Source organism: Oryctolagus cuniculus, chromosome 5 (genome assembly GCF_964237555.1).
Source record: "Oryctolagus cuniculus chromosome 5, mOryCun1.1, whole genome shotgun sequence".
NCBI classification, from domain to species: domain Eukaryota; kingdom Metazoa; phylum Chordata; class Mammalia; order Lagomorpha; family Leporidae; genus Oryctolagus; species Oryctolagus cuniculus.
Genome location: NC_091436.1, coordinates 30,764,177 through 30,786,387, shown reverse-complemented (window position 1 = coordinate 30,786,387; position 22,211 = coordinate 30,764,177). Strand labels below are relative to the sequence as shown.

Sequence of the window (22,211 nt, the reverse complement as noted above, 5' to 3'; positions counted from 1 at the left end):
CTCTCTCTCCCTCTCTCTCTCTCCCTCTCTCCCTCTCTCTTTCTCTGTCTCTCTCTCTCTTTCTCTCTGCCTCTCTGTAACTCTACCTTTCAAATAAATACAATAAATCTTAAAAGAACAGGCAAATACATTTAAACATCTGTGTTTCTCAAACATATTTGTGTATTGGCAAAGAAAGTGGACTTTGGAATCAAACCAACCTCCTTTGAATGACTACTCCATTCTTTACTCTGAGAGTCACAAATCTAAGTTTTAGTATTATTAGCTCTAAAATGGGGATAATGGCTAAAGATACTGCAGTTAAAGTATATGAAATAGAGCCTGACATACACGAAGCCATACATTACATGAATGGTAAGTGGTTGATATTATCACAGTTACTTGACCACAGGATCTTTTTTTGTGATATCTATTAATATCTGGAGTGGATCTTTTTGGCAGTTCCAAAAGGCATTCCCATGGGGGAAATTTGGTCTCTTACAATAAAAGTACTAGATCATAATTCTGTATGGTGGCTTTTCTGCTTTCTAGAAGTCTTAAAGGCATTTGTAGAGCTCAAAAGAAAAGGAGAGTTACCATGAGGGCACTTTAAAAAAATCCATGGAAGATGCCAGTGGTGTGGTACTGCAGGTTAAGCCATCACTTGTGACACAAGTGACCCATATCAGAGTGACAATTCAAGTCCATGATGCTCTGTTTCCAGTAGAGCTTCCAGTTACTGTGCCTGGGAAGGCAGTGGAAGATGGGCCAAGTCCTGGGGCCCCTGCATCATGTGGGAGGCCCAGATGAAGCTCCTGGTTCCTGGCTTCACACCTGGCCCAGCCCTGGCTATTGTGGCCATTTGGGAGTGAACCAGCAGATGGAAGATGTCTTGCTCTGTCTCTCCCTCTCTCTTTGTTGTTCTACCTTTCAAATAAATAAATATAAATCTTTAAAGAGTTCATTGGAAATGGAATTGAAGGATAAATTTATTTTGATACAAAATATTTTAAATATGTGTACTTTTTCAAAATATACTTTTTCCTTGATTTTTTTTGTTTGCACAAAAAGCTTTTCATTCTTTCTTTCCTGAACTTTTTCAAGTTCCCTTACATCAATTAACCTCTGCAAATGAGAAACTAGGCCTAAATGCCGCCTGACCCTCAATATAAGCCTTGCAGCGTTTCTTAGAGAACTACCATTTGGCCATTTTGACACTAAACACAATTCAATGATCTTTAAAGACAAAGTTCTGTGGTTTAGATTGTAGAAGTTGTCTATACTTTGTCTGCCAGTCCAAACTCATGCTATGATGATTCACTCAGCCCAGGTTGAGAAAAAATATTGACCCGCTCTGTTACCAAAGTAAACAACAAACCAAAGAGTGCCTTTCCTATTGACTACAAACAGATTCTAGAAACAAGTGTCCTTGGTGAGAACACAGACAGCATTCTCCCCTTTCTCCTTTATTTCCTCAGACAGCTCTAGGATTACCCAGCTGTATCTATGCTAAAAAGTTTTCTGGTCTTTTCATGGAACAAGCAGCTGTTGAGTGAAAGAACATCAACAACCAGACATGTCTTCTGCATAGCCCTTAGTACCAGCCAGGCTGAAGTGAGCCACCCAGATGGAGGGTTGCAAGTGCATTCTCTTCTCACAGTGACTTTGCTTTAATGACTCAGATTTGCCATGGTCTAAGGGTGGCACCACTTTGGGCAAGAATGAAAAAGACACCCAGAGGTTCTCAGCCCCACTGAGCAACAGGACTAATAATTAGCCAGTTACAATGGAAGCCTGTGTTGGTCTGTGCAATCATGAAGCGTAGTAGCAGCATTCTGAGCTGAGCAAATTCAGCATGGCATTTCTTTTATTTTTATGTGCATAGTTTTACTTGAGTTCCTGTGTATTTACAGCATGTCTGAATAGAAAAAAGACATATATCATTGGATTCAGCTTAGACTTTATTTGTTACTGAATGTGGAATTTACCCTTCAAAGACATAAATTGGAGGGTGGTGGAAAGACATTTACCCTTGTCCTAAATGCCTGATCCCAGTGATTGAAGACGCTTCTGTGTTTCTGAGTCTTGGAGGAAAGAATTTGAGCGAGGCAAGTGTGGTGGATGTAGGAGGAGAGAGAGAAGCCTTAAATGACTTCTTAAAATAATCCCAGGAACTCCCATTGATATCAGATTTCTCTTTGAACCAAGGACGAATCACCATGGAATCTGGATGTTCTATCCCACAGGCAGGCTGCCAGGGAGGGCTGGGCAGGCGTCTTGCTACACAAGGAGACCCACTCCACGGTGCTCCTGGTGGGGGCTGCGTCAGTGCTGAGGCTACAGCAGCTCTACCAGAAAGATCAGTCCAGAACAGGGCCAATGGACTGTCCTGAGACACTAGGCTTTGTCTCTGTTATCCGCCAGGAATTCATTCGGTGGTGTTGACATCTGTAGTCTTGCTTTATCCAACTCCAACTACCTAGATATCTCCCAATGGGTTGGCAGATACTTCCTGTGTGTGCTTCAGTTCTCAGTTTGCTGTATCTGCACTAAAACCAGATTGTCTTCAGGTCTTTTTTTTTTCCTGCTTGAGAAGGGGCTAGGCATTGAGATGTTGCTTACTTTAGAAACTAGGGTAGTGGCATTTGGAAATACCAATTTTGATTTATGAATATTCTTTTTGATTTGTGAGTAGACACTGAGCAACAAGTATAGAAAAGAGGACTCAGGGAAACAGAAGATTCACAACACAGAATTTGCTTTCAATGTTTCTCTCAGCTATTTACTTTTCCTGGTTACATTCAGGGTTTCTATTTCAAATCTCAGTGTTCCTTCTAAACAATTGATAATAGCAGGCTAATTACCTTGAGTCTTTATGCTGGAAAAACTGGCTGAGCAAACCATTATACAGCTGTGTATTATGACTATTTCATGATTCATTATCACTAAGACAATCTTAATCTGTTTAAATCAACAGGACTCCATTTCTTCACTAGAGAACGATCTTTAAATGAGCATGTGTGTGCATGCATGAGCACATACAGACACACACACACACACACACACACACTCTTCTGAGTTCTCCTATTTATTTCTACAGCTGAAGAGATTAAGTTCTTGGAAGCAACCATGAAGAACAAGTGGAATGTCATTCACATGACTGGATATGAGCCTTTTTGAATTCCCCTATTTGATCATCTTTTCCCACACCCAAAGTCTATTACATTCGTGATTGCCACACCTAGGACATACACTCAAATACTTACCAGAGTCGTGAAATTTAGGAACAAGGCACAGCACACTGGGACCAGGTAAGTCACACTCAGCTAAAACCAATTCAAAAAGCAAAAGCCCCCATGAGAGGCTGACGGGGCCCTAGCCCAGCCTGTGGACAGGAATTGTAAGGCCTGAAACTGCAGAGAGAAAGCAATCGTTAGATCCCAAGAGGCCTATTTTAGAAATATAATGCAAAAAATAGCTGTTGCCAAAAGAGGAGGAGAGGAAGAGAGAGTTTAAAACAGTAAGTTGGAACTGGACTCACAGCTCCCAACTCCCCTAAGCAAGCTGCTCATGACCCGTGCTTGAGGGACTGGCAGTGGTGCCAGTTACAGCCACCTGTGTAGTTGTATGACATATGCTTGTTCACAGCCAGCCATTTTTCTTGGTGATCTAGGTTTCAAAATTGATTCTCATTATGGTTTTACTATACCACTCTGAGTTTGCCTCTTCAGAAAAGAATTAAGTATTAGAGGATTATTAAAAGAATTTGACTGTGATATTCTACCTAAGGTAAAGTATCAGGAGTTCAGATGATTGCTAGAAAAAGGAGATGATTTCTTCCCCAAACACAACAAGCTTTATTCGTAACCTCTTTTATATGAAGATGGGTGGGAAGAGGGTTGAGGGTTAAGTAATGAACCTGTAACTTAAAACATATTTATTCAGCACAGTGGGGTGACTATTGTTCACAATAACCTCGTACATATTTTCTGAGCAAATAGAAGAGTTCCAAGGCTGAAGATAGAAAGTTAATGACAAAGAGGGGACAATGTCAGTGATTTGGCGGGTACACATGGCATACATGCACTGGAAGCTTTTCTAATGTTTTAAAAAGCAAATAAGGGCTGGCGCTGTGGCTCACTTGCCTAATCCTCCACCTGCGGTGCCGGCATCCCATATGGGCACTTGGTTCTAGGCCCGGTTGCTCCTCTTCCAGTCCAGCTCTCTGCTGTGGCCCGGGAGTGCAGTGGAGGATGGCCCAAGTGCTTGGGCCCCTGCACCCGCATGGGAGACCAGGAAGAAGCACCTGGCTCCTGGCTTCGGATCGGCGCAGTGCCATCCGTGGCGGCCATTTGGAGAGTGAACCAACGGAAGGAAGACCTTTCTCTCTGTCTCTCTCTCTGTCAAATAAATTAAAATAAATAAATAAATAAATAAATAAAAAGAAAATAAGTTTCAAAAAGAAAAAACACATGTTTATACTAAAACAACCATGGCTATATTTCATATCAAATATTTTTTATAAAAATTTCAAGGGGCTGGCGCTGTGGCACGGTAGGTTAACCCTCTGCCTGCAGTGCAGGCATCCCATACAGGTGCTGGTTCGAGTCCCAGCTGCTCCTCTTCTGATCCAGCTCGCTGCTATGGCTTGGAAAAGTAGCGGCAAATGGCCCAAGTGCTTGGGCCCCTGCACCTGCATGGGAGACCTGGAAGAAGCTCTTGGCTTCGGATCAGCCCAGCTCCAGCAGTTGTGGCCATTTGGGGAGTTAACCAGTAGATGGAATACCTTTCTTTCTCTCTCCCTCTCACTGGTTATAACTCTACCTCTCAAATAAATAAATAAAAATCTAAAAAGAGAAATTCCAAGCCAAAACATGGGAACTATATATTCATTTTCCTCTGCGTAGAGTACTGAGTGAAAAGGATTTAAACACAATAATGCACAAAAGTAAAAAGAGCTTTCTTCCACGTTTCTATTTCTTTTCTTTTTTTCCTTTTTGATGAACATGTAATACTCTTTTACAAAAATGTATAAACATACATTTTTACAGTGTACAGTCTAATGTTTCCACACATGTATCCAGGCCAATCAGGCAAATAGCATTTCTATTTCCTTTTCAAACTTACTCTTTGTGTTCAGAACCCAGCAGCTCTTCACTTCTAGTACTTACTGCAGCATATAATACATTTTGTGAACTGTAGTCACCCCATAGGTCTCTGTGGAACACAGTAACCCATTATTTCTCTCTGACTGGTACCCCTTATGCAACCTCCCTCTTCCCCGCCCCTTGCCCTCCATCTCTACGAATCACTGTTCTCAGATCAGTGTTGTCAAATGTTCACAGAGGAGAGAACATGTGGCACTTGTCTTTCTATGTCTGGCTATTCACTTACCATAGTGGCTTCCTGTTCCATTCACTTCGGGCAAGTGCCAGGCTTTCATTCCTTTTTCATGACTGAATAGCATTACAATGTGCACATCTACAACATGTTCTTTAGGTGCCCATCCACTGATAGTCACCCAGGTTGATTCCGTATCCTGGCTACTGTGATTAGTGCTGTGGTGGACATGACACTGCGGGTATCTCTTCCAGATGCTGATTTCACTTCCTTCAGGTAAATACCCAGAAATGAGTCATACAGTAGACATATGCATAGTCTTCTGACGATCCTCCATGATGGTTGCATGTTTCTCATTCCCACCAATGGTGTACCAGGGTTGTTTTCTCCACAATGTCACCAGCATTTGTTATCTTTTGTCTTTTTGCTAATAGCCATTCTAGTGGCATGAGATCATCTCATTGTCGATTTGATCTGTGATTCCCAGATGGCTAGTGATACTGGCCATCTCATCACATACTTGCTGGACATTCGTTATTCCTTCTTTTGAGAAATGCCCATTCAGATGCTTTGTCTTTCTTAACTAGATTGTTTTTATATTGAGGTTTTTGAATTCCTTATCTATTCTGGATATTAATTGCGTGTCAGATGAACAGTTTGTGAATATTTTCTCCCATTGTGCCAGCTCTCCCTTCACTCTCTTGATTGTTTATGTTTCTATTTCTGATCAGGATTATTCTACAGTATAACAAAACCAAAAACAATTAGCTATGGTATATGGACATCTGTGTGCTCTGTTTTATCCATGTGAATGCCATATGTTATGTGTTTTTCTCTAACACATATTTCAAAATAGTGTTTTAAAACACCCTATGCAGCACAGGGATGGCATTAATGTTTAAAAAATCATACTTCAGTTAGAACCAAATAATACATAATAGCAAAAGCATCTTTTAAGAAAAGCTAAAAACGAGTGCTTCTGAAAGATGCCACTGGGGCTTTATTCAAGGGACCCTCTCCACCAGGCAGCAAATTAAGTTGGAACTTGTCATTTCCACCACACCCCTGGACTGGTCTGGAAGATGCCTTCTCCCTGTGGTTTTTACCAAGTAAAGACCTGCAGGGTCCAAACACAAGGAAGTGCTCCAAGGGTAGCCTTCAGGAAGGAAAATGTCTTTCAAAACAAAGCAAACTGTGTTTCTCAAACACTGGGCAAGGGCAGTGTGCAGCCAGGCACCAGGACCTTGGAAGGAGGTTTTTTTGTTTGCTTTCAATTTCTTATTATCTTTCCCCTTTACTTTGCCTTCTGCTGCCTCCCTGCTTGGGCAACCAGCCCCACCCAGGCCTGGTCCTTTGCACTTCTAGCCCTTTCACCTTGTCCGAACACACTGGCAAGGCAGAACCCTTCCTGGGGTCTGGAGAAGGGGGAGTGACTGGGAGACCCACACCATTACGCGCACGCGCGGGAGAGGAAGGTCTGGGAATGCTAAGGGAGCAATACTGTGTCGTGCCCTACTTTCCTCACACTACCCCAACACCCACACCTCTCCTACAGTGGAGGCTGTTATTCCTGTCTGAGCGTGGGAAAGTCACTGCATTGCCCTGTGCTTCCATTTCTAGCCTGAATCCATAGGAGGGGCTCAAGGTGAGGTTGACACTGCGTTGCTACACTGGAAGTCCTTAGAGCAGAGCCTGGGCACCATCTCTGGTGTATGCCTACAGCTAGGGGGTCAGGTGGATGGAAGGGAAGCTGGGGCCAACTCGGTAATGCCTGCAGGGGCAGACCCCTCACCTACCCCGCTGACTTCCACCCTCTTCATGCCCAGTCATGCTCTCTTCCCTGCCAACTGCAATCTTGGCTCCTCTTTGGCACTTATCAAGAATTACAGCTGTGTTATTTCCCTGACAAACTTGAATTTGTCACTGGGCTTTTGACAATGGGACTCATTTTTCTTCTTCCAGAAAGTTGACAAAAATCTCTTCTCAGCTAATGGATCTTTTTCCTGGTGTGCATTCATTCCCTCTGATATTTGTTGTCACTAATCCATCATCTTTTCCCTACTGCTCAGAAGAAATAGATGTCCTAAGAGTCCACTCCACCACCGTGAATCAAAGGTTCCCTGGAAAGTGAATAGTTTTTCTTCAAAGCTTTAGGGTTACTGATGCTCTTAATAGAGTCTGTATTCATTTAGTTTGCAGTTCTTCCACCTAAAGGAATATTCTTCATTTCTTCATTAAACAAACAAACAAAAAAGTCCATCCTTGCTTTAAGATTATTTTCATCAAATTTCCACCTATGAAAAGCATTTTAAAAACACCAAACCCCATAGTAATTTGACCCTTTTTACATTGTCTGAGATTATTTGAGTAAATTAACAACTGGGTTAATATACAAGCACTCCTATTCAGAGAATCTTGAGGGGCCAGCACTGTGCTATAGTAGGCTAAGCATCTGTCTGTGGTACCAGCATCCCACATGGGCTTTGGGTTCATGTCCCAGCTACTCTCTTGTAATCCACTTTCCCGCTAATGGCTAATGGCTAATGGGAAAGCAGTAGAAGGCAGCCCAAGTGCTTGGGCCTCTGCACCCGTGTGGGAGACCCAGAAGCTCCTGGCTTCTGGCTTCGGATTAGCGCAGCTCCGGTCATTGCAGCCATCCGGGGAATGAACCAACGGAAGGAAGACCATTCTCTCTGTCTCTCTCTCACTGTCTATAACTCTACCTCTCAAATAAATAAATAAAATCTTAAAAAAATAATTTTGAAGAGAAAGGGACCATTTGCAATCATTGTATAGAAGAGGGTACTGAGACCAATGGGAGGAGAACTTCCCAAGTCTACACAGCAAGCATGAGCCTAAATAAGCCACTGTGCCTAGAAAGTGAGTCCATCCAGCACTCACACATTAGGAGGAATGTCTTTTACCAGTTCACACCAAGACCAACCTAGTTAAGTCACCCTGACTATCTCCTTCCACTGTTTCTATTTCCTCCAAATAGGGAAGCCTATCAAACTTTCTTCCTTCCCTCCCTCCCTTCATTCCTTCCTTTGTTCCTTCCTTCCTTCCTTCCTTTTTGCCAGTGCTGCAGTGTATGGTTTTGAAGCTGAAAGTAATTACACTTTATGATTACCTTGCAGGACAACTTGATAAATTACTTCTTTGTCCTTTTCAATGGTAAGAGGCACTTAGGCTAGCTGGCCAGGTATAGTGTGAGCATGAGATAATTGTTTAGGAACGTCAAACTGTTTATTTAAAAGGTGGAGACTCATAACAGAGCCAAGAACAACCTCAGCTTCACGGTGATCATTTAATCTTTAGGTGGTTGCGTAGAGTCTCCATCAATTTCCAGATCCCAGAACTTTGCTTCTGCTCATGACATGAAGGTATCTGTCCTTGTGAATGGGAACCAACAAGAACGGAGTCTCAACACTGGAACAAGGCTGACAGAAACGGATCATTTCAGCCAGAGTGGTGACAGTGCATCTTCGTCATAATTATTTCAAGTTGAAATGCTCCCATGGGTTCAGCTCACTGGTCCCAGGCAGTTGTATTCCTAAGTATATGCCATCAGGATTCAGAGCGTCATTGACCGCGGACGCTGACATCAACTGGAGGTGACCTGCCCAAGTCTGCACAGCAGCAAGAACCAAATATGCCCTTCAGGTGTGCCTAGAAACGAGCCTATTCGGCACTCACACATACTGTATTGGGCCAAGGCTGGATGGGAAAGAGTTCAAAGACAAAAATGTCCATGCCAAAGAAGCTTGCCATCTGAGTCATGTTCACGTTCAATAGGAGATCGCGTTTTTTCATCTCTAGATATCCAGTATCTTCTAGAATTAGATGTGCTATTATTTTGGCAGGTGGTATTTTTTACAATGCTCATGACCACTGCAAACTCTCTTCCAGTCACAAAATACTAGAATTTTTTTAATGGTTGTGTAAATAATCACCAAGTATACATTTCACTAAAATTCAGAGGTACGGAACATCCAGCCTGTGGGCCAACAGAATGCCCACAAAATTGTCTGCTTGGGCCCTGCCAAGGCAACTGCAGAGGGTCTCAAATCAGCATATCTACAGCAGGCTGATTTGTAAGTGGGTAGTTTTCTGTGGCCTGTGAATGATGTGAGAAACACTCAAATGGCCCTTGGTGGAAAGGCGGTTCCCCATCTCTGAGGGGAAGCATCCACCTGGCATTCTGAAAGGTGCAAAAGGCAAATCTGCTGGCAAGGACCAACAAGCCAACAGAAGCACTGCAGATAGGCAGCTCCATTCCCCCCCACACACACACCCCACCCCTCGGCAGCCCCTCTCCACACCGACATGCACTGCAGAATTACCCAGTGACCCTTGGCAGGAAAAACCACTCAGATGGGAAGGTGGACACGGGGAAAGGAGTGGCGTGGCAGCTGCTGCCACTGTCTGCATGGGAGAGGAGGAGGCTGTGAACGGGTGGGAGAGGGAGACCCTCCAGCGGAACCACACATGGTTCTTCTGTATTGGAAGCTACTGGAAATCTCAGTGCTGTTCCCTGCAGTGGAAGCACTGGATAGACCTTGTTGGCCTCTGTGCATGGGGTATTGTGGATTGAGGGAGAAGTTCAGGGAGTAGACTATTAGAATCAACTAATAGCCATTCAAAAATTGTCCTCAGACACCTAAAACACACCTAAAAAATTACAAAAAGCAACTTTTTGTTTGACCTAATTGTCTCATAACCCTCTCAATGCAGTTTTTTAAAAATTGCCTTCCCCACCATTGAAAACAAAAAACAAGCTAGACACAAGATTTAAAGACCTGGTTTATTGGGGGAAAGTCATAATGGAAACTTCAATGGCTTATTCTGCAACTTACAAAATAATGATTTGATATACAAAATGATTTGGGTTTTCATTATGTCAATACAAATGGTAAAAAAATAATCCATCCAATATGTATTTGCCATTCAGAGAAAGTCACCTGCCTGAATTTTCCTGTTCCATATTTTATGTCATGTTAAGTCTGTTTACCAAGGAAGACCAGGTTTTAACTAAATGTTTCTGCTTACAGTTGCAATCTATTAGAGCTGTATCTGCATGATTCAAGCCCAGTAAGACCCGAGATGAAGAATCCATACTTGGGCTGTGTTGATGACACTTTTGTGATGGCAATGAACAGGCTTTAGAACACGACCTCATCATGTCTATCAGCCAAGGTCAACTAGACTATCCATCTCTCGATCCGTCTACACCAGTCCTGAACACACAGACACGCAACAGTATGGATGTATCAATACAGCATTTCCCAACACCCTAACCCTGTACACTACCCTAAAAGAGAAAATTTCATCATAGCACTTCACTTCTCAAAGAGGCCTGGCTACAGCCGCAGACTTTGGGCAGTGAAGAAATACTTTCCTACGTGACATATCAAGTCAGTGTGAGGCTCACACGAAAGCAAAGATCCGGGATGGTAATGACAAATCCTCACATACAGTATGCACTTAGGAAACTATGTTGCTTCTTTAAATAGCTGAAAGCTTGAAAAAAATGGTTTTGCTTTTGGACTCTGAACATTTTCACTAATACCTCCCCTTCTCTTTAACCCTTTGTAGACCCATCCCATCTGGAAGAAAACAAACACTTGATCAGATCATGAACTCTGAGAAGCTTTCTCTGTTTCGCCTTAGCAAGTGGTAAGTTTCATGTTCATATTCTTTTCCAAATGCAATATAAATGTTCGGAATAGACACAAGGAAATATTGTCATGTTCTAGGTTAATTATGGAAAAGAAACAAGTCTTGTTGAATTCCACAAAACATATACAAAAGATGAATATGAAACTATAACACCATGTAAGAAACATTTTCTCTCCCAAGCTAAAAATGTAGAGCACTTGTGCCTAGCTGAATAATATACACACTGCTGGAGTACAGGTTCCGAGGAGCCTGGGGCAACAGTTTCTCACTCTGGAATGGATCTCGGAGGCAAGGATTCTCTTCCCCCTCTGCCCTGCCTTAGGCCGAGGTGTAGAAGTACCTGGGCTTCGCATTGCCCAGCAGGTCATCCTCGTAGTTGGGGAGACAGCAGAAGAAGAAGGCACAGCCAATCAGGATGATCGTGGCTGCCCACCCAAAGCCATAGGCCCAGTTAAAGATGTACGTGACAGCAGGGTTGAGATGAAGGTTGAAGGTCTGGGTGTACTTGACTGGGTAAATTACCAGCGAGATGATCTGGAACACAGCTAAGGGGAAGAAAAAAGGAATATCCCAGAATATAAATGCATGCGTGAACGAATGATGGGACACACAGGAACAACAGATTAGCTCCCTCCCCCACATCATTTCTCTTTGAAATACGTGCTAGATCCACCTTTAAAATGCCAACGGGGCTGCAGGAACCTGGTCCACCACAGGCCAAAAGAGGTTATTGGCTCTCATGGGTAAGAGATGCCTGGAACTGGGAAGCAGCAAACCTACTTACTGCCCACGTGAAACACAGACAGAAAACAGAGCCATTTTATGTCGCAGATGGCAGCGACTACACAGGCTAAGGAAACTACATGGCGGTGCCGACCTGGTCATCACACGGTTATGCAATGCTTTCAACTAGTGCAATGGGTCAGGGACACTCAGGCCTCCTAAGCATGGGACTCTCAGGAGCCCAGGACTGGGGGCCCCCATACTCCCAGGCCTGATGCAGCCTAGTCTCTGGGGTGGGGGCACTGCTGCAAGGGGTCACCTAAGAGACAGGGGCACCCAGAGGGACAAACTGCAGCACCCGGCTGCGAGGCGGAGGATACACTGGGCGGATCCTACAACACCTCTCCTGCCACTTCTGCAGTGGTGGCATGCTTTCTGAGAGGAGGTCAGACACGGCTCCTCCCTGCAGAACGGACCACCGTGCTCCCAGTGCCCGCCAGACACGTGCACCAAGATGGCCCAGACACAGTCTTACCAGCCAGGGCGAGGAGGCCCCCGATCACTCTGAGGAAGACCAGCATCTGGGGTCCGCAGAGGGCGAAGAAGGACAGCACGAAGCAGATGACGAGGATGATAAATCCGCAGAAGAGCATGGCGGCCGCCGCCCGTCCCCACGCTGCGGGCAAACAGGACAGGAGTTAGCAGGGCAGGTGCCGCCAGTGTCCCGCAGACAGGCTCAAGTACCGCGGGACGTCCTGCTGGCTGGCTTCTCACCACGTTCAGCAGAGAGACGGCTGTTCTTTTTATTTTGACCATCCTTAGGCACTGCATGTCCAGGGGAGAGTAAGCCATTCCCACGTAGGACACTCATGGACTGATGCTTGAAAGGTAGTTTTCCCTCCGTTGGGGGGAAACAATGATACCTCGGAGAGCTCACCTCCAGGAAGCTGTTGCCCCCATAATAAACTTGGTAGGCTGACAAGGTTCACCCAAGCTCTTACATAGCACAACCAGAATAAACAGGTTTGTTGGCACTAAACCATCCAGATTGCAAACCCTTTGGGAAATGTTCCAAACACTGTTAAATGAGTCTTTTGTTTTATATTCATGGTTGATTCCATGCAAAAATAATCACTGGAAAATATGCATTTACAACCCAGACAGAGATGTTAAATAAAACAATGTAAAGGTAGAGAAGAAGCTATGTTTTTTATAACAAGTTTAGTAGCAAACAACGTTCTTATATCCCTAAATGTTTCATTTCTAAACTTTAATTTAGAATGCATTGTGCATACTTATGTATTTAATTATATGAACAACAGTGAGGGACAGCAGGGAAGAGGGAGAGAGAGAGAGAGAGAGATGTCTTCCATCCTGTTTTCACTCCCCAAATGCCCTCAACAGCCAGGACTGGCCCAGGCTGAACTCAGGAGGCAGGAACCCCATCTGGGTGACCCATGTGGGTGGCAGGGACACAAGCATGAGAGCCATCATCTGCCGCCTTCTGGACGCACCAGCAGGAAGCTGGCACTCCCATGTGGGATGACGGCATCCCAAGCGGTGGCTTAAACCACTGCACCACCACACCCACCCCTGGGTAAGAGTTCATCATTATTGATGCTGTTCCCTGAAAAGCCTCAGGAGAACTGAGTTCCCAGTGTGAGGGCCTGTATGGGGGCCTCCAGCCTTGTGCCGTCCACTCTGCGTCTGACAATACAGGGACACGCGTGACGCACACACAGAGGGCGGCAGTCAGTCATTGCTGGAGTTCAGCCTGCGCTGGTCTTCTCAGGCTTCCCTATAGCACCTTTGCTCTGAGCTAGTGCAAGGCTGGCGTTAGCTCCCCGAATCCCTGTAGCCACTGTGACCATTTCTATTTCAGAAAGGAAGATACACATGGGCCTTGAGAGCTCAAATAACCTGTTCATGGCTGCACAGTAGATGGTTTCGTCAGAGTCTGATAGCCGGCCTGTCTGAATACAAATCATGACCCTCATTTCTGAGATATGATATATGTAACTTAAATACACCTTTGCAAAGGGTGCACCTCGGTGCTTTTTTTTTTTTTTATTATACCCACAGGGTTATGCAAGCACCACCAGTAAGAATTCCAAAATACTTTTTTAGATTTATTGGAAAGTCAAAATTACAAAGAAGGAGAGGCAGAGGCAGGGAGAGAGAGAAAGAAAGATCTTCCATCTGCTGGTTCACTCCCCAAACAGCCACAAGGGCCAGAGCTGGGCCAGGCTGAAGCCAGGAGCCAGGAGCTTCAGCCAGGTCTCCCAAGTGGGTGCAAGGGCCCAGGGACTTGGACCATCCTCCACTACCTTCCCAGGTGCACTTGCAAGGAGCTGGATCGGAAAAGGAGCAACTGGGTCTCGAACTGGTGCCCATATGGGATGCCAGCGCCGCAGACGATGGCCTTACCCATTATGCCACAGTGCCGGCCTCTTCCAGAACATTTTTGTCACCCCAAAAAGAAACCCTATGCCTATCTGCACTCACTCTCCACTCCTCCCTTACTCCTGCTCTGGCCATTAGTACTCTTCTGTGCCTATGCAGGTGTCTGCTCTGGGCACTGGGCATAAATGCAGTTTTACACAGTGTGGCCTTGCGGCTAGCTTCTCTCACCAAGCAAGTGTTTCCCAGGGTCATTGTGTTGTGCGTGCATCAGTACTTCATTCTTTTCATGGCAGAATGACACCCTAGTATATGGATGAACCACATATACAGCATCCTTCCACTCGTTCCGGAAGCACACACACTCTTAACCGGGACTCCTCACTGCACATGAGAAGGAAAGGCATGTGCCCTCTGCCGTGGTATTTGGGCCATCTTCCACTGCTTTCCCAGGCCAATAGCAGGAAGCTGGATGGGAAGAGGAGCAGCCGGGACTAGAACCGGTGCCCAAATGAGATGCAGTCCACGCAGGCGGAGGCTTAGCTTACTACCCCCAGTGCCACCCCGATCAATGACAGATTTTAAGGATAAGATTAAAATGGGAATGTTTTCTTTTAAAATAGAAATTCATACACCCAAATGTGAACTTTAGTTAGGCCTGTTTCCTCACTTTTGCCCTATACTTGAAGTAACGCAGCGGTTGCAGGCATTTGGGGCAGTGAACCATGGGAGTGCTCTCTCTCTCCCTGCTCTCTCCTTTGCTTCCCTTACCTTCCCCTCTCTCTCTCCTTCTCTTTCAAATAAATAAAACAAATAAATTTGTTTTTTAAAAAAAATGGTAAATTTAACATTGGGCATTTGGCACAGTGGGTAAGACACCAACGCCCCTGGGACACCCACATCCCGCATCAGAGTGGCCAGGGTTTGCGTTCTGGCTCTGCTTGGAACTCCTACTTCCTGCTAGTGCACATCCTGGGAGGGAGCAGGTGACGGCTCAGGTCCACATCCTGACATGGATGTGGGAGAACCAGGCTGATTCCTGGCTCCTGGTTTTGGCAAAACCCCAGCCCCAGGTATTTTGGGCACTTGGGGGGAGATGGGAGATCTCTGTCTATCTCTGCCTTTCTGCCTGTCAAACAAATAAGTAGACAAAAATGTAAAGAAACAATTTTTAAAAAGATGTCTATTTAGGAGCAAAATAATTAAAACCCACGTATAATTTTTCCATAACACACATTTCCATAAACTTTAAAGACTTCTTGCATTTCTTGCATCTATAATTAACATTTGAAAAAAACTTAAATAGGTGACTAAATTCCTTATAAAACAGACACATCACTACCAAAAAGGACCACGTAACTTTTGGTATATATGGCACTTACAGCCTACGATTTAGTTACATGGCCATTATAGTCTCATTTCTGAAGATTTTTATGACTACTATCAATTATTAAGTTCAATTCAAATAAGTAAAATTTATTGTTCCATGTAAAGAAATGAAAATTCTATCCAATGAATTTGATTTATTTTATTTACTGGAAAAATTTATTTTTCTCGTTTTGAAACTGTAAAATGAAAGACAACACATCTTCATGTATATATGTGCATTCTGAGCAATGCAGACAAAACAACTATAAATTATACAGCAGAATGTGAGTTTCCAATAAAGACAGGAGAAACATTCTAACAAGGAACTTTTTTAAAAAAAAAAGATATTTGAAAGGCAGAGTTAGAGAGAGAGAGAGAAAGACAGAGATCTTCCATCTGTTGGTTAACTCCCAGTAGCCGCAATGGCCATCAGCTGGGCCTATCCAAAGCCAGGAGCTTCTTCTGAGTCTCCCATGTGTGTGCAGGGGCCCAAGCACTTGGGCCATCTTCTGCTGCTTTTCCAAGTGGATTAGCAAGGAGATGAATCAGAAGTGGAGCAGCCGGGACTAGAACTGGCGCCTACATGGGATGCCGGCACTGCAGGTGGTGGCTTTATCCGCTATGCCACAGTGCTGGCCCCACCAAGGAACCTATTTTAACATTCAACTCTGACAATCACAGACTTAGAAGTATAACTAATAAATTCTATTTAATGTTGCTATAAAGAGTAATAACAACTGTACGTGTTTACTTGAGGAAAATGAAAACATAGAATTGCTGTTACGACTTCCTCTGGCATGGCTGCAGTATAATGTATGCTTACTTTCAGGTACTCAGAAGGAATCAGACAAAAGAAATAGTGAACCAAGTCACCCAACAGTACACCAACAGGTGAACACAAACATAGAGGCTGGCCATTTGAAGAACTTTTCCTGGGGCCAGTGTTGTGGTACAGCTTCCAATCGCACTCTCTGCTAATGCTCCTGAGAAAGCAGCAGGAGATGGGACCGGTGCTGTGGCATAGTGGGTAAAGCCACTGCCTATGGCGCCAACATCTTATATGGGCGCTGGTTCAAGTGCCAGCTGCTGCACTTCCAATCCAGCTCTCTGCTATGGCCTGGGAAAGCAGTAGAGGATGGCCCAAGTGCTTGAACCCCAGCACCCATGTAGTAGACGCAGAAGAAGCTTCTGGTTCCTGGCTTCAGATCAGCCCAGCTCCAGCCAGGGCAGCCATTTGGGGAGTGAACCAGCAGATGGAAGACCACTCTCTAGAGTGAACCAGCAGATGGAAGGCCTCTCTCTCTCTGCCTCTCTGTAACTCTGCCTTTCAAATAATAAATAAATCATTAAAAAAAAAAAAAAAAGAAAGCCGTGGCTTGGGCCACAGCTGCCCATATAGGAGACCCAGATGGCATTGCAGGCTCCTAGCTTCCTTCCATTGCAAGTATTTGGAGAGTGAACCAGCAGATGAAAGAGATATCTCTCTCTCTCTCTCTCTCTCTCTCCCTCCCTCCAACACTGTCTTTCCAATCAATAAATCTTCCCCCCCAAAAAAAAAAAAAAAGAACTTTTCCTATGCCACATTCATGTCTTCCCTATTTAAAATGCTGAGTATAAAGAAATTCAGAATGCAAAACTAAGTGGCACTGAGTCTTGGGAAAGCTGCCTTGGGAGCAGAACGTGTCAAACCTGCTCCTGCAGCACAGAAACACCCACCGTGAATCACTCGCTGTTACCCAGGACAGACATCTGTAAAGGCAGACAGAAAAGACAGTGGCAAGCCTCCCCAGGAAGGCCACCTGCCTCCCCAGTCAGAGACTGCTTTCTTTTACAATATGCAGATCCCACGCCAGCCCCAAGCAGGATGCCTGCAGCCCAGCCTCCCACGCGTGAGAGGGGCCAATGCCCCACGTGGACTTAGAACCCGGCTAATCTCCAGGACACACATGTTGAAAATTTAACCTCAGACTACACCCTAAGTGCCTTTGGTTTCACTTAATTACCCGGAATGAACTTGTGTCTAGACTTTTACCCAAACCTTTGGGAAATGTTTGCATTTTTACTTTCACCATACTGATCAACCCCTACAGGAAAGCAGGAATTTTTAGAATTTGACCTGAAGCTATGCCTTTTGGGATTGAACAGACAACCCACAGTCCTCCTCAAAAGTGGACGGTTCATTGTCATCTGAACACAGGTTTATCCTTTCTTGCTATTTGATTTGATTTGATTTGAATACCCTTTCTAACTCAGAGAGAGAGAGAGAAACAGGAGGGAGTAGGGGAGAGGCGCAGGGGTGGAGCTCCCTGGGTGTGAGATTCCATGCGTTCTCTACATTTTCTCCGCGGCCTTGGACCCCTGACTGTGGGCACTGAGCCTGTCACGCCAGCCCATGGCCCGCTTTAGTCTCATCACAGGAGTGGGGAAGCCACCCACCACCCAGCAACAGGCTACTGCAAAATATTTGCAAGTGTATCAGATGGAAGGAGACAGCTGGAATGCAGGAAGAGAGGTGAAGAGAAAGGCTTTTAAACAAACACCCCCTTGCAGGGAACAGAACAAGGGAAGCAGATCCCGGAGGGGGGCTGTGCATGGGAGCTGTACTTTAATCCCCCTGTGATTCCAGCAGGCCGGAGTCCCTGTCTGTTTACAGAGCAAAGGCCACCAGAAGGGCCCCAGGGTCTCTGTGCTGAGGGCAGGGAACCTGGAGTGGCCGGCTTGCAGATCCTCTTACATATGTGTGACACTGTGAAGCCAACAGAGTGGCCAGTTTTTAACTCTGCTTACACAAACACACCCGTGGACACACAACTCATAATCGTCTGCTAATGACTAGTTTCATAAAATAAGAACAATTTAATATTTCACACCTCCCAAAAAGCCACAAGGGCATAATATCCAAAAAGAACTCATTTAAGTTGAATTTATCCCAATGAAAACTGTTCACTTCTGATTTATTTGTCCAGTTTCCTCTACATTTAAGAAACAGGGCTACATGTCCTAAAAATATTCCACCTAACATTCTGATTTTTTTTTTTTTTTTTTTTTTTTTGCTTCTCCAAGAGAGATAATGGGATGCATTCTGTGGTATTCAGATGTGATTCTGGCAAAAATGAGGTTCTTCACACCAAGTTCAGATTAAAGTCAGACTCCCTCCCCAAGTTAGGTGAATAAACTCATCCCCATTATTCTCCAACAGACTTGAACTCTACCAGCTGACGCCTAAAATAGCCCCCTGATAAGTCCTTTTCCTAACAGCCTTTCTTAAAACGGAGAGAAGGCACCAGCCCTGTCAAAACAGTACGGGGATCCTGAATTTTGCATTTTGTCTACATGCCATTTAATCATTTCAATCATATACATCTCTATTTTCCTGTGTTGACAAATATGAATTGTGACTCAAACAAAAATTCAAACAAGTATCTGTTTAAGTTCTGCATTAATTTTGCTTTTACCGTCAGGGACAAGAAAAGATTCAGTGAATAATTTGGAAAAAACAAAACAAAACAAAACAAAGTGATTGCATCATCTAAAGATCTTAAAGAACATAATAATAGTGAGGAACCTAATCTGCTATTTTATAAGTTCTAAGGAACTATTTATCTTGATAAAAATGTCTGTATTCTTGAGGGCTATTGTCAACACTTGCTGATGACCCACGTCTTGTCTTCCAAATGACTGGTGTGAGTATCAGCTAACAAAAAGACGTAAACACTGCCATAAAAAGGCTTGCTCTCTTACTAGTTGCCATAGTAAATCAAAATATTTTCCTATTATGCATCAAGACTTTAAAAACAGGGTCCGCACACACCGGACGCCCGTGGGTCCTGGCGCTATCCCCTCACTCTGAGCCATCACCCTGACTCCGGGTCGGTGTGTACCTGGGGGTGGGGGATGTAAAGTGCTCAGCGCATCGCACCTCTTGTCAACACAGTGTTTCCAGCAAAGCCTTACTTCAGCTATCTGAGAATCTGTGAGTTCAGAGAAGCCGGGACCGTCACCCCACACCTGTAGGAAGACACGGTGGCTCCACTTCCCAGGCGGAGCCAGCGCCTGCAGGAGATGGGCGAGAATTAATGAGAGCTTCTGCGCCCAGCTGGCTACACTGGCAGGAGGCGGGCCCCACGCCGGCTCCCAGACCCTGGGTTTGGGATCTGATGATAGGCCCTGCATTGTAACCATCCTCGCAAAGGTAACAGGAGTAAGGAAACTGAGTTCTAAAGCCAGTTCTAAAATCGGTCAGGCCGGCACTCTAAAGACAGGACAGATTTTTCCAGATTTACTTGGAAAACGCAGCTTTGCCCAAAAGCCAGGCCAATTGCTGTATCCAACTGAGACAAAGCACACTAGATCTGCCTTTTCTGTACAACAGGAAAAGTCCATGCTGTAGACTTTATCTGATTAAAAAATCAAAGCGAGCAACAAAGCCTACTTACTCCACAGACACAGCACCAGCTAATGGGTGTGAGGCTGGAGCGGCCGCACCCTAGAAAGGTGAGCTCACCCTCCAAATGGAAGCCACTGAGCAGGGCTTTGTGTGCGTTTCACAAGAGGGCTGCGGTGCCGGCCAGCGCCGACCCGGCAAGAGTGCGGGTGGTGGCTGGGCCGGCTGCCTGCGTTCTGGGGAGAGCCCTGCACAGCGTCCTCTGGGTCCTCGCAGCAGGGAGCTAGGTTTGTTCAAAACAAACGAGCTGTTGCGTCTCCCCCCAACAGCCTGGGTCCCTGTGCATTTTAACTCAAAGACACAGTCAGCTCATCCCAAATCAACTCCCCGTGAACATTGGAGAGACTGGGGGGTAACGCAGACCGTGGCAGGTGCAGGGCCCGTGCGTTTTCAGGAGAGAAAAGCTCAGGCACTTCTGGGCCTTTTGCCTGTCGTGACCGGCCTGACGAGGAAGGGGTTCATCCAGGGAACACCCCTACAACTCCACAAGCGATCAAACCCACCCCGCGGCTGGCACAGGGCCCCAGAGCCACAGGCAGAACAGGATTGAGAAGGAAGCCCCCCGCCACTTCGGGAAAGAAAATCCGACAGCAACTAGTGAACAAAGGGCGCCTGCTTTAATGCTGTTTACTCGGCCGGCGAAAGCCCCATAGGCATTGGGGATTTGCTGCTGCTTTTCCCCGCGGGGTCCATTTGCGTGGACACTCACACTGTACACCCGCTGACTCGGGCCCACCCCGGGCAGGGGCAGGAGCCCACGGCGGGGGACCGCCCCCTGCGCGGACACTGGGTCAAGCACCCAGGCCTGCTCCAGCCTGCAAGCCACCGCACTCCATCCGCAGGGACCCACGCTGGCCGCTCAGTGACTCTGCCCCACTTCGCTTTCCCAATCCGGTTAACAGAAACAGTTTCTAAAGGGCTGTGCTGAAGCCGCAGGGCGCTCCTCGGAGCAAGCGCTAACAGGAACTGGCCGGGTGCGGTGCGTGGAACGCCCAGGAGTCCACGGCAATCCCAGGTGCTGGAGCTTCGCCTGCAAGGGCTTTTGTTTTCCAATGGGAAATATTTCTTTGGGTAAGATCAAGTTACAAGGACCCACCGGCATCAGGCAGGGGACATGATTTTAATACTTGGATTTTAATACTAAGGAGAACCAAGGGAGAAGGAAGACAAGAAGATTCAACAGGTCTCCAAGAAAATATACTTTGTTCCTTAGGCGTACTCATCTAAGCCTTCCTAGTGGCTGAAACCCATAACTCCCAAGATTTGAATTAGGGCCATTTTCTTCGTAGTTGCGACTGTTTTGGGTCACCCAAAGTGGCTTTTGGTTCAGGTCGAAAGCAGGAGCCTTAAGTCTAAATAGACTTAAAAAAAAAAAAAAAGAAAAGAAAAAGAAAAAAAAAAGGAAAGAAAAGAAGAAAAGAAAAACGGTAGCCACTAGCCCGGACCGCATAAAACCTTTCCCGCGCAGGCCGCAGTCCCGAGGACTTCCCGGAGGCGGCGGCGGGAACTCACCGTACTCCATGAGGCTCTGGCATCCTTCCTCGTAGGACCCGCTGCCGCCGCCCTCGCCCAGGCATTTCCACCAGAGCGAGGACGTCTGGCCATGGTCGCTCGACTGCAGCCAGCCGCGGCCGGCCAGCGCTATGATGTCGAAGGCGATGGCGCTGAGCAGGAGCAGGGGCAGGATCCACCTGCAGCGTTCGCAGGCCAGGCCGCAGCGCAGCATCGTGGACGGTCGCGGCGCGGAGCGGAGCGGGGTAGTGCGCGGGCCACGGGCGGCGGCCGAGAGTGGCCCGCGAGCGCGGGGACCGCGACAAAAGGGAAGAGGAGGCCGCGGGGAGGCGGCGCACGGGGCGCGGCGCGCGGCCACACCTCGAGGCCGGTGACTCAGAGCGCGCCCGCCCGGACCTGCCCGGCCGGCCCCCGGCTCGGGTTACACCCGGCGGCCGGCTTAACCCTGCCGGGGGCGGCTTGCCAGTGGCGGGCCCGGGGACCCTGCCCCAGGCGCCGCGGGGCTTCGGCTGCGTGCCGCGGGACACCTGCGCGGTCGTGTGTGCGTTTCACGCGCGTGGAGGCGGCTGTCCCAGCGGCGAGGGTGCACGCAGGCTGCGGGCCGCTGGACCTGGAGCCCCGCGGGCCGGCGGAGGCGTGCGCTCCCTGCCGGGCCCCGCCTTGGCACTCTGGACCCTGGCTCCAGGGTGACGGGCCTGTCTTGACGCCATGTTTATTGCTGTGTGTGTCCCCGGTGTCTAGTTCCGAGCCTGGGCCAGAGAGGAGG

At 46.4% G+C, this 22,211-nt stretch overlaps 1 protein-coding gene across 1 annotated transcript; it reads right to left on the bottom strand.

Moving 5' to 3' along the window:
* Positions 1–10,104: 10,104 nt before the first annotated feature.
* PERP (p53 apoptosis effector related to PMP22) lies at positions 10,105–21,801 on the bottom strand. Its single transcript, XM_002714845.5, has 3 exons — positions 21,446–21,801; positions 12,257–12,397; positions 10,105–11,543 (listed from the first exon to the last, which is right to left on the bottom strand). Exons 1-3 carry the CDS (start codon positions 21,657–21,659, stop codon positions 11,317–11,319), a joined length of 582 nt encoding a protein of 193 aa, XP_002714891.1. The 5' UTR covers positions 21,660–21,801; the 3' UTR covers positions 10,105–11,316.
* Between the last annotated feature and the right edge of the window lie 410 nt (positions 21,802–22,211).

Excerpts from the sequence above, each read along its gene's own strand:
- PERP (XM_002714845.5), bottom strand. The coding sequence starts at position 21,659 with ATGCTGCGCTGCGGCCTGGCCTGCGAACGCTGCAGGTGGATCCTGCCC. Across the intron at positions 12,398-21,445 it reads CCAGAGCCTCATGGAGTACG|CGTGGGGACGGGCGGCGGCC; the intron begins GTGAGTTCCCGC and ends GTTTGCCCGCAG. Across the intron at positions 11,544-12,256 it reads GGGCCTCCTCGCCCTGGCTG|CTGTGTTCCAGATCATCTCG; the intron begins GTAAGACTGTGT and ends TCTTCCCCTTAG.